The sequence below is a fragment of the Lampris incognitus genome, chromosome 6 (genome assembly GCF_029633865.1).
Source record: "Lampris incognitus isolate fLamInc1 chromosome 6, fLamInc1.hap2, whole genome shotgun sequence".
Lineage (NCBI taxonomy): Eukaryota > Metazoa > Chordata > Actinopteri > Lampriformes > Lampridae > Lampris > Lampris incognitus.
The window spans coordinates 49639029-49653397 of record NC_079216.1 but is presented as its reverse complement, the minus strand read 5'-3'; the positions used below and the strand labels follow the sequence as shown (position 1 = coordinate 49653397).

At 43.4% G+C, this 14369-nt stretch overlaps 1 protein-coding gene across 1 annotated transcript in view; it reads right to left on the bottom strand.

Annotated features, from left to right (window-relative positions):
* Nucleotides 1-12416, bottom strand: part of zgc:158868 (uncharacterized protein LOC791147 homolog) — a 61919-nt gene extending 49503 nt beyond the window's left edge. The window contains exons 1-2 of the mRNA XM_056282522.1: nt 12163-12416; nt 2887-2941 (exon numbers count right to left, since the gene is read on the bottom strand). Coding sequence (XP_056138497.1) covers nt 2887-2941; nt 12163-12306 — 199 coding nt within the window. The 5' untranslated portion in view covers nt 12307-12416. The remainder of the gene's footprint in view (nt 1-2886; nt 2942-12162) is intronic.
* Nucleotides 12417-14369: the final 1953 nt, after the last annotated feature.

Sequence of the window (14369 nt, the reverse complement as noted above, 5' to 3'; positions counted from 1 at the left end):
TTCTAGCCAAAACTCTCGAACGTGCTGTCTTTAACCAACTTTCTTTGTACTGCCACCAGAACAACCTCCTGGACCCCAACCAGTCTGGGTTCAAGGTGGGTCACTCGACAGAGACGGCCCTCCTTGCAGTGACAGAATCACTGCACTCTGGGAGAGCAATCTCTCGCTCCTCTGTCCTGATAGTCCTGGACCTGTCAGCTGCATTCGACACAGTGAACCTCCTCTCTACCCTCAAGGGGCTGGGTGTCGCAGTCTCTGCACTCTCAATGTTTGCATCCTACCCGATGGGTCGCTCCCACCAGGTGACATGGAGGGGATCTGAGTCGGATCCTCGCAGACTGACTACAGGCGTTCCACAGGGTTCGGTTCTGGGTCCTCTCCTTTTCTCCCTGTACACAACATCCCTGCGTTCTGTTATTCGCTCGCATGACTTCTCTTACCATTGTTATGCCGATGACACCCAGCTGATCTTGTCCTTTCCTCCCTCTGACATGCAAGTAGAGACACGCATTGCTGCGTGCTTGACTGACATCTTGGAGTGGATGGCGACACACCACCTGAAGCTCAATCTGGACAAGACAGAGCTGATGTTCCTCCCAGGGAAAGGTTGCCCGCACCGAGACCTAGCCATCACCATTGACAGCACCGTGGTGACGCCAACTCGGACTGCGAGGAATCTGGGTGTGATCCTGGACGACCAACTGTCGTTTGCGGCAAACATTGCATCGGTTGCTCGCTCCTGCAGATTTCTCCTCTATAACATCTGGAGGATTCGCCCATTCCTCACCGACGAGACGGCATAGGTGCTCATCCAGGCTCTGGTCATCTTCTGGCTGGACTACGGCAACTCCCTCCTTGCTGGCGCCCTGGCATCGGCCATCAGACCTCTGGAGCTTGTTCAGAAAGCTGCAGCTCGTCTGGTGTTCAACCGCCCTAAGTTCTCCCACACAACTCCCCTTCTCATGTCTCTACACTGGCTCCCAGTAGCTTCTCGCATCAAGTTTAAGACTCTGGTGCTAGCCTACAGGGCGGTGAAAGGAACAGCTCCTTCCTATCTCCAGGCCATGGTTAAGCCCTACACCCCCCGCCCGACCACTTCGCTCTGCTGCCTCGAGACATCTGGTTGCCCCGTCGCTCAGAGGCCCCTGCTGCCGATCGACCCGGTCATGGCTCTCTTCTGTCCTGGCCCCACAGTGGTGGAATGAACTCCCCACTGACGTCAGTGGAGTCGCTGCCCATCTTTCGGCGCAGGTTGAAAACTCACCTCTTCAAGAGCTGCTACTTGCTCTTAGCACTTACTATATTCACTCATTAAAAAAATAAATCTTTCTTGCGCTTTTATTTTAGCACTGGTTTTGCTCTTAGATGCTTGTTTAGAGAGAAGATGCACTTATGACCTCTGACTAGTAGTTCTTCTGATTTCTTACGTTACATGTACTTATTGTAAGTCGCTTTGGATAAAAGCGTCAGCTAAATGATTGAAATGTAATATGAGTGACTTAACTTTGTGTAGTATCACCATAACATCATACTTTGACAGTCTGTGACATAGACAGTATAAGAAACCTGGAGTCGAAGCGGAAGCCTTTTTCGGTTGTTAGGGACTCGTTTGAAGCAGAGCCATAGATATTACAAATATAAACGTACTAAATATGTTGGGGGTGGTTTCTAAATATATCACAATGCCGGTTTGAAGAGTTCGCGCCTTATGTTTGCATTGTAGCAATTAAGAGTGCAACATGTAACTCATGTTTACATTGTAGCGTTGAGAGTGCAACAAAGTCTGACATAGCGCAAACTTGATGCTTATGATCAAATTCATTGTGTGTAGTTAAACAAATGTACTAGATAGAATGCCTATACTGAAAAATTATTAAACAGTTTTACTGAGATATGCCCATATTTCTCTAAAAAAAAATTTTTTTTTGTTCTGAAACAATTATTTCCTGTTGGTAAGTGGGAAGAAGGCTTCGCAGTATGTTTATGACGCTGTGAGCTGCTATTCTCATCCGTTTGTTTTGTGATTCCAAATTGTGTTGTACTTTAGTCGCCATCCGAATCCGACTGGCATAGCGTCGACTCCCGTGTTGGGTATTTGCATTAGTTTTACATTTAACAATGTTTAGTATTTGTGTAGCCTATCTGACGGCGTGGGGGGTGGGGGGTGGACGTGCGTGCCCCCGGGGCCCCCTGGTGGATTAATCCGGCCATGTTTTCCCCTGACGATGAAGGGTTTCGCCTGGGGGGTGTAGCACGTGGGAGGATCATGCTGTTCCCCCTCCCCCCCGAACAGGCGCCCCAACCGACCAGAGGAGGCGCTAGTGCAGTGACCAGAACACACACCCACTTCTGACTTCCCACCTGCAGACACGGCCAGTCGTGTCTGTAGGGATGCCCAACCAAGCCGGAGGTAACACAAGGATTCGAACCGGCGATCCCCTGCATTGGTATGCAACGGAATAGACCGCTACACTACCCAGATGCAAATTACACATTTTGTATGTGACCTAGGGTGCAAGACCTGTACCACGACCACCATTATACCTGGCTGGTAACATTAAGTTCTTGTACATTGTGTTTTGTGTCCAACATTTGCCAGTGCAGCAAGTTTTGTGTATTCAAATAGGAGACAGAGAAACCTTAGTGACATGTGCCACTCCATCTGGACTTTTGGTCCATTCTGCACAATGGAGAACAGCATGAATAGAGAAAACAAAGTTGACTGTTACAACCTTGACAAACATGATTTTATGTGTTGTGTATTGTAAATTCTTCATCTAACTAGCAAAAAGAGAGGGGATATGAATTCAGTGCCCTGCTGCGATTGTGGTGCCTATTGTAATATCTAGAGAAATATAACAATGTCTTAAATGTTTTCAAGTTTACCTAGTTTGACTATGGTGATCTGTTCGGAGTGCTGATCTGCCAGTTCTCCCAGGGCCTGATGGGAACAGAGAAAGTGGGGAGAAGGTAGAATGAGAAACACGGGATGATTAAAAGAAATTAAGGGAATGACAGAAAGAGAAATCTTATTTTCTCTGGAGCAATAACATTTTCTTTTACTTGGGCATTCGTGGTTTATGCATAAACGAACCTTAGTAGTACTTTTACTCTTATATTTGTTCATGCACACACACACACACACACACACACACACACACACACACACATGCCACATTTCAGGCGGACTATCAATATGAACCATGTGCAAAAATCTCTTGCTGATCATCTGGGATGGTCTTGATTTTTAACGTTTGTTTCTCAGCATTCACCAATAACTTAAGTTTGAACATTGTTGTATAAAATGAATCACAATTAAAATGATTCAGTGTTGGACTTTGTATAGTTTACTTTGTTGGGAATAGGAAAGGCCTTCTGTAGTATGGACATGACACCAAATTTGCAAAGCTGTGCATGGAAGTGCATCTTGCCTTATCTTTCTGTAATATATTCCAGCTTTACTTTTTTTCAGCACAAAATGCTCAAGTCACGCTTGCTGCTAGCACTGTCTTTTTGCACAGGCCAGCTATCTAATTTTCTTCGTGCTCTTATTTTTGCTTGTTCAATACTGTAAGTGCGGTAGTGGCAAATATTTCTTTAAGTCCGGGGTAACTGGGGAGAGCTGCTAAGGGCGGTATTGAAAATGGGCTTAAGTAGAAAATCTCAGTACACCCTGGATCGTGTTCTTTGGCAGGAAGGAACAGCACTATAAAAGCACTATGGTGGATATTCTGAAATGAAAACAACTGGTCCCAAGCACAACATACCCTGCCACTGAATTTTCATCACTACCGATCTTCAAAAATAATCTTATATATATCTGCGGATAGGAATAGATCTTTGAAATAGATATTTGAACATGGTGGTGTCAATTAAGTAAATTTAACCATTTATTACTGTACCGAATGAGCCTACTGAGTCACATCTCTATTTGAATTGTTTGTCTTGAGAACAAAGTTGCACGTAGGTCTGTTTCTGATTGCTCATAATGACAGAAAATTGAAGTACTCATGACACATGACCAAACACATAGGGCTTCAACACGCAATTTACCATGAATTAAGTAAAACGCAGAGCTTGCCTTGAAGGCATTCCTGTGTGCTTCCTGCTCCTGTGTGCTTTCCCAAGTGTGCTTGTTGACACCCCTCTCAGCACTCAAAACAGGAATTCCACATAGTGCACTTTCTTACTAAGCAAACAACGGATATAATCTAATATAATGTAACCCGACCACACTAGAGCCAAGGGGGAAAAGCACACTGATTGAAAATCAAGGACAGATTGTATCTATACCACATGTATTTCTAACCTATGTCCAAGGAGGAAGTAGAACAGAACAGACTGTGGCTCAAGAGATCTGAGCAGCAAGGGGCTAAGAGACTAAAATCACTTTCAGTAAACTTAGGTTTTTGTGTTATCACTAAAAATGCAATATAAGATTATACCAAGTCTGCAGTTGCTTTAGTTTTATTTGAATAAACAGGATGGCTGTATTGTTGCCTTGCAACAAGAGTTCAATGACAATCAGTTTGTGTGGGGCTTCAGACTGTGTGTGGATATCCACACACAGTCTAAAAAGCATGTATGAAAGGTGAACTGGAGACTCTAAAATGCTGTAAATGTATAAATTGGGGTGGTTTATTTGTCTGAGGGCCCAGTGATGGACTGGAAACCTGTTTAGGGTGTCTCACATCATCCCAATGCATGCTGCGATAGGCTTCACAGGTGTTCCCTGATACAGTATACCTCACGTATGTCAAACTGTTCTTAATAAACCTGTGCCAATGAAGAACCCCCATCTCTAGTTACACTGGTGAGCCAAATCATTATGACCACCTGCCTAATAATGAAAAAATAATAATACATTTTATTTAAACGGCACTTTTCAAAATACTCAAAGGTGCTTTGTAAAAATAAACATAAAAACAACACACCAAAAGCACAAAACACAACATTAATCACAACTTAAAAGCAATTCTGAAAAGGTGAGTTTTGATTAATGATTTGAATGTGGACAGATCGGTAGTCTCTGATGTGTTTGGGGAGAGAGTTCCAGAGGGAGGGGGTAGCTATGCAGAAGGCTCTGTCACCCCAGGTTTGGTGCTTGGTCCTGTGTGGTGGAGATGGAGTTGACATCAGAGGAGCGAAGGCTGCGGGGAGGAGTATGGTAGCGGAGCAGGCCAGTGAGGTAGAAGGGGGCCTTGTTATGGAGGGCTTTGTTTGTGAGGAGAAGGACTTTGAATTGGGTCTGTTGTGGGACAGGGAGCCAGTGAAGGTTCTGGAGGACAGGGGTGATGTATTCACAGAAGCAGAAGTGGGTGAGCAGGCGGGCAGCAGAGTTCTAGAAGTACTGGTGTTTGTTTAGGACTTTGGAAGGTGAGCCATAGGGAATTATGTTGCAGTAGTAAATTCTGGATGTGCAGGCAACAGGCATGGGCACAAGTTCATGAATACTGGGATGGCATCCAGCGCTTTACCTGTGCTCCCATCCATAGGGTTAGTGGTTGTGTTAGGAAGGGCATCCAGAATAAAATTTTGCCAAATCATTATACGGACTGACAAGACCATACCGGATCGGTCGAGGCTCCATGGCCACCATTGGTGCTGTGCCCTCACAGAGTACCGATGGAAACTGTAAAATCCGCTGTGGTGACCTCTGAGAAACAGGGAACAAGCCAGAAGAGGAAGAAGATGAAGATGAAGAAGAAGTAGTGGTAGTAATAAATTCTGGATGTGATGAATGCATGGACCAAGGTTTCAGCAGCAGCAGAGAAAGACAGTGATGGGTGGAGACGAACTATGTTTTTTAGGAAGAAAAAGCAGTTTTAGTGATTTGATTGACATGGTGTTCAAAGGAGAGGTTGCTGTCAAAAATTATTCCAAGGTTGTGGATGTGTGGGGAGGGGGACAGAGTGGCATTATTGACAGTAAGTTGTAGGTGGTTTGGGTAAGGGATTTGGGACTGATGATGATCATGTCAAATTTATCACAATTTAGTTTGAGAAAGTTGGTTTACATCCATGATTTGATTTCAGTGAGGCAATTGGTCAGGCTGGAGTAAGTTGTAGTGGTGATAGATTTAGCAGAAACATAGAGATGAACGTCATTGGCATAACAGTGGAAGTGGGGACCACGACAACGTCTGATGTTGCCAAGGGGAACATGTAAAGGTTGAACAGGAGAGGACCAAGCACTGAACCCTTGGGGACACCTTGGGACAGAGGAGCGGTGATGGAGGTGCAGTTGTTGAGGCTGATGAACTGTTGTCTGTTTATGAGATATGACTTCAGCCAGGAGAGGGCAGTACCGGTGATATTGAGGGAAGAGTCAAGGCAGGAGAGAAAAATGGTGCGGTTGATGGTGACAAGCTGTGGTGAGGTTGAGGAGACATCAAACAAGAAGCGCCAGTATCAGTTCTTGAGAGAATCTGCGGCAAGGCCAAATACTGATTTTCCACCACAGCTTGTCTTCTTTTCTGCTGTAGCTCCTGTGGATGCAACGTTCAACTGGATGAATTTGGGAGAAGTTGGTTATTGTGTCAACTACAGGAAAACTCAGATGTCTGCACAACACTGGGATTCACTAGTGTTCTCACACACACAACTTTCCTCACCTAAGAAGTACCCATCAAACAGAAGCCCTATTGTGTGTCACCATTCATGTTTCAGATAATCAAAGAGATGAAATGTTAGAAAAAGACGTCATAGAGCCATCTATCTCTCCATATGCTGTTCCAGTTGGCTTGCTGCCTAAAAAAAACATGATCCAAAACCAAGGTTCTGCGTGGACTCTAAGAAAGTGAATGCATCTACCCACACAGATGCCTATCCCTTACCAAACATCAAGGAAATATTGGAATTGTTGGCTGGAGCTGTGGTATTTACTACCTTGGACCTCAATAGTGGCTGCTGACAAGTCCAAATGGATAAAGACAGCCAAGAAAAAAACTGCCTTCATCTGTCCCTTTGGCCTATACCAGTTCAAGGTAATGCTACTCAGACTTAAGAATGCCCCAGCTACCTTCCAACAGCTGACTGAGCTAGTCCTTGGGGATGTACAGGGGGAAAGCTGTTTTGTGTATGTGAATTACATCATCTATTCTGATACATTCGAACATCACAGCTATGACATACAAGCAGTTCTTGACAACTTACGAGAGGCTAACATTAATGTAAACATGAAAATGAGCCAGTTCTTCCAAACCTCACTGAAGGTTTTGGGCCATGTTGTTTCCTCTGCTGGAGTAGAAGTCAATGCTGAGAAGACAAAGGCGGCACAGGACTTCCCTGTACCTCAGAACGTCAAAGAACTGCAAAGGTTTCTTGGGATGATTGGATGGTGTCATTGCTTCATGCCCTGATTCTCTCAGCTGGCTGAACCGCTCAACCCCCTTAAACGGAAGGAACCAAGCTCATTTGGACTTCATGTCAGGTAACATTTGAGGCCCTCAAACAACATCTGATTTCTCCATCAATCCTGCGTCATCCTGACTTCAACCTCCCATTCATCGTTCACATCAGTGCCAGTGATGTTGGCTTGGGGGCCATCTTGGCTCAACAGACTGGGCTGGGTGCAGAGTAGGTTATTGCCTTCATCAGCTGTACTTTGAATCAGGCAGGGCAGAATTACTCAACAACAGCAAGAATGTCTCATTGTCGTCTGGGTCCTGGAGAAATTGAGGTATTACATGGAAGGCAGACATTTTACAGTGGTGATGGACCATTCATCTCTTGTCTGAGTTTTCTTTTTTTTTGGATTATTCCCCCTTTTTCTCCCCAATTGTACCCGGCCAATTACTCCACTCTTCCGAGCCATCCCAGGAGCTGCTCCACCCCCTCTACTGATCTGGGGAGGGCTGCAGACCGCCACATGCCTCCTCCAATACATGTAGTGTCGCCAGCTGCTTCTTTTCACTTGACAGTGAGGAGTTTCACCAGGGGGACGTAGCACTGGGAGGATCACGCTATTCCCCCCAGTTTCCCCTCCCAATGAACAGGTGCCCCGACTGACCAGAGGAGGTGCTAGTGCGGCGACCATGACACATACTCACAACCGGCTTCCCACCCGCAGACATGGCCAATTGCGTCTGTAGGGACGCCCGACCCAGCCGGAGGTAACGGGGATTCGATTCGGCAAACCCAGTGTTGGTAGGCAATGGAATAAATTGCTATGTTACCCAGATGCCTCTTTTCTGGGTTTTCAAAACCCCAAAGCCCAGCACTCGACTGATCTGGTGGGCACGCCACCTCCAAGAGTTCTCCTTTACACTAGAATACTGTAAAGATAAGTACAATACAATGCCCAATGCTCTGTCAAGTGCTCCAGTGGATGACTCCCAACACCAAGCTGCCACTTGTGCTGCTGTGCTACGCTCCAAGAGGGACACCTCTAAAAATCTCTAAGTTACAGATGATGACATTTGGAAAGCCCAGCAGGAGGATTCTATCCATAGCCTGTATGATAAAATTATGGAAACAGGAAAAGTGATTGAAAATCCTATTGGCAAGTTCACCATTTTGAAAGACAAAGTATACAGAGTGGTGCAATTACCTCACAAAACCCATTACCAGGTATACATTCTTTCTTTACTCTGCCAACAGCTTCTTTACCATCATTGTGATGATCCTTTTTCAATTCAATTCAAAACTTTATTGCAGACTCAGGGTCCATAGCAGACAAAGACAAATGGGTAAAGGACAAACCCCAGAAAATACAAAGAGTAAACACAATAAAATAATATAAATGGAACAAGTCAGTGTCTTATAAGAAGGCAGCTATACCAGTGGCCCCACTGCCAGGATTGGTAGCATGTGGCACTGAATCTTATATTACTTAAACCCTTGATGATTACATTATCAGAGTCATTGAGCAGGCAAATACATTTATGAATGAGATGTCTTAGAAGAGCCTGAAAGGTACTGACTACTGCAGCCACAAACATTTCACTTGCACTACACCATCTAAGTCTTTTAAGTAGTGTTGTCATGTCTTATCTCAAGGAAGATATCCTTTATCTGGCCATCTTGGGAGATACAAAATATACAAAAGATTGCAAGCCCTTGTGTATTGGCCTAAGATGAGCATGGATTTGAGAGAACGTGTGATGTTGCCAAATCTTCCAGCTCTACAAACCTCAGACCCAGAAACCTCTTAGGAAACTTCAACAAACTGTGGTATATAGACCTTGGGAAATGCTAGGAGTTGACCTCATGGGACCCTTTCCTTGAAGCTCCAGATGCAACCTCTACATGATTGTCTTTGTGGACAATTACACAAGATGGGTTGAAATGCTTCCCCTTCACAAAGCAACAGCAGAGACAGTATCCCAGATTCTAACAAGGGAGATTTTGACTCACTGGGGTGTGCCAACATTCATCCTCTCAGACCAGGGTTCCCAGTTTGAGTCGTCTGTCCTTCAGGAAACCTTCAGGTGGTGAAACCTCAAGCAGAAGAGGACCTCGCCCTACCACCCTCAAACAAACCTGACAGAGAGGATTAACTGGAATGTGAAAGCCATGATTGCTTCATATGTGGAGGAAAAACACAAGAACTGGGACAACTACTTATCTGGAAGCTGAGCCAAGTCCCCAGTTATCTGATCCTGACACACCTGAATATGCTACAGCTAATCGGATCGCAGAATTCAAGAAATGTGTAAGTGGCAACCTGGAAAAAGCAAAACGAAGCTAAAAACAGATCTATGACAAAGGGAGGAGAGATGGAAATTTTTCAGTCAAAGATAGTGTCTGGATCTGTATGCACTCTTGCTCAAAAGCTGATAAAGGCTCTTCGACCAAACTTGCACCACACTGGAAGAGTCCATTTAATGTTACCAGAAAGTCGTACCCTCTAATCTTTGAGGTGATCCTAAAAGTCACTGGGGAAGTCCTCCGTGTTGTTAATGTGGCCAAACTCAAACCATGCTATTCCACAGCTGAGGAGATGGACGGGGAAAAGCGTTGACAGATCCTCGAAATCTTTAAAAAGGAAAGCGACGAGAAAGATTTCCCTGGATTCCCTGCCTCAGGTATGGAGGAAGATAGCCATCAATCCATCCAATTTCCAGATGTTATTAAATAGAAAACAAAAATATCAGCATGTGAAGTAAATATGTAAAAATCATTCCTAAGTTCATGCTTCTCTCAGGCGGAAAGGAATGTGACAACCTTTGATTTCATCACAAGATTTCACCACCTGTATTCACCGCCAGAAACATCTATTTTCACCATCTACCCACTGATTCATTCCTGGTTCACGCCTCAGTTTGACTCCATTGTTTTTATCTGTCAGTCAGTTTTGAGGCGAGTGGGAGAGCAGGTGAGCAGAAGAGTATCAGACGGAGCAAACACTTAATTGTGCGATAAACATACAGTGAGGTCGTTTAATCTCTCGCGAACCATTCATTCATCCACCACTGACTGCGGTTTTACAATCAACAATACCCCACATTCTCCCAGATCATGTCATACCCACTCTTGCTTAGTTGTTTTACAGAAGCCGGTCATTCACCCACAACCCAGCAGCAAATCCAGGATTTGATTCTCAGACTGACTGGATGGGACTGACTGACTGACTTACTCTGTGAGTACAAAAACTATTTATTATTACTTGAAGTTTTTTTTGGGGGGGGGGGCGGAGGTTGCTATTTACAAACTGAACTGAACTTTATCTTCACGAACTGAACTGAACTTAATTAGTGGAATTTTGAGTTGGATTATTTTTGTTTTGTGGACTTTGGGATTTTGGTAGTTTTTGTGAAAGTCTTATATGAATATTTTGTTTTGCACTATTTTGTGTTGTGTTGTTCTTGTTGGGTTCCTGAATATGGTCATTTGATATGTAGGGTGCACATTTTGATTGGTGTGCGTCCTTTTGTGAGGTTTAACTTAAAACATAAAAAAAATCTACAAATGAAACAAAACCTGACTGACCAATCTGAAATGCCAGGCGAGAGACCTGGCTAGCACCCCTAACAAAATAATAAAAAAAGAGAACACAGAAAGTCAAACTGTCACAATGGCCATCCATGTAATCTAAAAGAAAACAGGACTCATCGAACCAAGCAACCTTCTTCTACTGCTCAAAGGTCAAGTTCCAACGTCCGTGTTTCCCTTGTAGGCACGTTCGACAGTGGACAGGGATCATCATGAGCACTCTGACTGGTCTGCAGCTATGCACCGCCATATGACAGCAGGGTTCGATGCACTGTGTGTTGTGACACATTTCTCCCCTAACCATCATTACAATTTTCTCTGCCCTGTGACACAGTAGACCTTCTGTTGGTTCTGACCAGACAGGATAGCCTTTGTTGTCCCCGTGCGTCGATGGGCCTTGGGCGCCCTAGTCGAAGTTGCTCAGGTCTTTACTCCTGTTCATTTCTCCTGCATCCAACATGTTGGCTATGAGAACTGATTGTTTGCTTACCATGTAATCTATCCACATCTTGACATGTGCCCTTGTTTGGAGATGGGCAACGTTGTCCAGTTCACCGGTGAGTGGTCATAATGTTTTGGCTCATCAGTGTATTCTCTAATAACATGAGCTGTAATTGCACACATGTACTGCAACTACTGCTGATGAAGCAAAGATAAGATGGGCGGTTTTGCATTTGCAGCAGCTCCTTCTGGCTGTCCTAGACCATGACAAATGTTATAATCGCCTTTTGTATTCTTTACAAGCTAGGTTATAACCAGTTATTTGTTTTGTATTACCTGTCTGTGTTGTTTTACAGATTCGTCATCATCAGTGTTTGGCTTGATAAATTTCTATGCAGTGCAACATGCCATGTGAATGCCATATAGCAGTCACTATCTGCATTTTTTTCTAGTAAGGAACATTTTAGGTTTTGTTTACATACTTTTTAAAAGACAAATCCTTTACTCCATTGCTAACTTACAAATCATCTAATATCACTAAACATAGTTTTCCTTGGTCCCTTCTGCACATGTGTAGATACTTTTGGAGTTTATAAATTTTGTAATGTTGTGTTTTTGTTTAACTATACCAGCAAGTCCAACAGTTTCTGACTTGTATATGAATTCATGTGGGTGCAACCATAACCAATGTTTGCCAGAGTGAGATAAATTAAGTGATGTTTTCCTCTGTTTGTATTGTTGCTGTTAAACCAGTTACCATGTGTGCCAGAGGAATTCAGAGTCTTACCTTTGCTCGAGCTCCTTCGGGCTCCCTACAGCAGGCAAAGATGTGAATTTCTTCGGCATGTTCGACCAACTGTCTTATCAGCTCCAGGCCAATTCCTCTGTTTGCCCCAGTCACAATAATGTTGCCTCCCAATGTCACTGACATGATTACTTACTACCAATGTACTAGACTAACTATAGCTCCCTGACTTGACTCATGCACATGGCTAAATGTGTGCAAGACAAGTGCACACTTGACTGACAGCAAGTCATGTGTGTATCATAGCTGGACTTACATGGTTGAGAGAGGTGTACATGCAGGAAGGAGGGACTGAGTCAATGCTTACCCTCCAGTTTGTTTACCTTCATCTGTACTTTGACACCTTATCTACCATAACAACAACAGTAACAGTGGTGACACCGACATCTTGCAATTTTTACGAGTTTCTCCTACCAAGCAAGGCATAAGTAATATCCAGGCAACTAACTTTATATGGTCAACCAAATCATTTACTCTTCAAAATAGAGCAACATCTTGATTTAAAGGTCAGCCTGGAATAATTAGGCAACTAGATATTAGTAGCTGCTGTACTCTTATCATGATTAATACCTGCTGTAATACCTCATACGTCATCAAACAATTATGACTCAGTGAAATGGTTTTTTTTCCACCCTTCCCTTCTGAGTCACACTATCTCAGTATTTATACAAATGCTTGGAGTGGTTCTGCATTGTAAGTGAGACGTGACCATTCAAGTGACACAAGCTGCTTTGACTTCTACAAACTGGCATTTTCTTGGAGCACAGATAAAATTTCCTGTTACAACAGACGTCTACACCGTCTTCCTCCTTGTGGTGTTCTGCTTAGCAATGTCATCTGACAAAATTGCACTATAACTGTATACAGATCCAACAGCCTCTTCTTTTCTGGCTGCTGATTAAGCCAGAACACTGTTTTCATGATAAAAGTTAAGAGTAAAATTTTAGACTAAATGTAAGTGGCCTTTTTTTATTATTAAAATTGGGGAGTTTTTCAATTTACTAACCAAATGGGTGGTTGTAAACCTTGCATAATCCTGAATGCTTTTGAAGAGGCAAACATGAATTTCTCTTCTGTTTTACGATCAGTCGGTTCTGTGTACCTCGACATTAATGGCTTTAAGGACAGTTAAATTAAGTAACTTAGTCTGCTCAAGAATTGATTCTCACAAACATTATTGTTCCCAAGGCATAATCAATATGGTATAACAACCAAATAACAAGCTCGTCTCTGATGAAGAGCAGGACATCTTCATAGCGTACTTGTGTAATACAACTTTGTCAGTGCTCAAGAATAACAATTTCTACAAATCGAGCCTGAGCAGTGTCTAACATGAGAGAGTAAAGTTTGTGTTATTTCCATTCTCAAGTACCTATGTTTTAACTTGTGTTAAAGTTAAACTTAACTTAATGCGTGCCAAGATGCACAAATGCATACCCAGATTTGCAAATGTGTAACATCCTTCATCCAATATAGGAAAGTTGCTCTAGCTAAGGGTATCAGCTGAAGGTTTAAAATGTGTGGGGGAGGGGGGATAGCGTGATCCTCCCACACGCTACGACCACCTGGCGAAACTCCTGTCAGGGGGAAAGAAGCGGCTGACGACTCCACATGTAACGGAGGAGGCATGTGGTAGTCTGCAGCCCTCCCCGGATCGGCAGAGACCGGGGCAGCTCGGAAGAGTGGGGTAATTGGCCGGATACAATTGGGGAGAAAATTAAAGAAAAGAAAAAAAAGGTGAGTGAAAGTCAGTCAGCAGAGCAGCTATTCGCCTTCATTCCTTTTATATCATGAAAACTGCGACGGCTAAACGCATTCGAAGTCTTTTTATATGGGCTCGGAAATTGTGATCTCTATGACATTTTATTCAACATTATCCTTGAAACAGAATTTTTATAGCAGTTATAAACTTTTACAGCAGTTATATTGGAGTCTATGGCACTTCCGTGTCTAAGCCCCCCCCCCGAAGACGTCATCTTCCAAACATGGCGCCGGGAAAGTAAAAATGGAGTAATGAGCGCCATCTAGTGGAGAGATCCTGAAACACCAAATTAAAAGAAAAGTAATAATGATAATGACAATAATAGCGGTAATAATTATTATAGTTAATACGAATAGTAATACATGTACTGTAAGTGTATTATTTAATAATTATTTCATGATATGTATGTAATTTAGGATTTTAAACT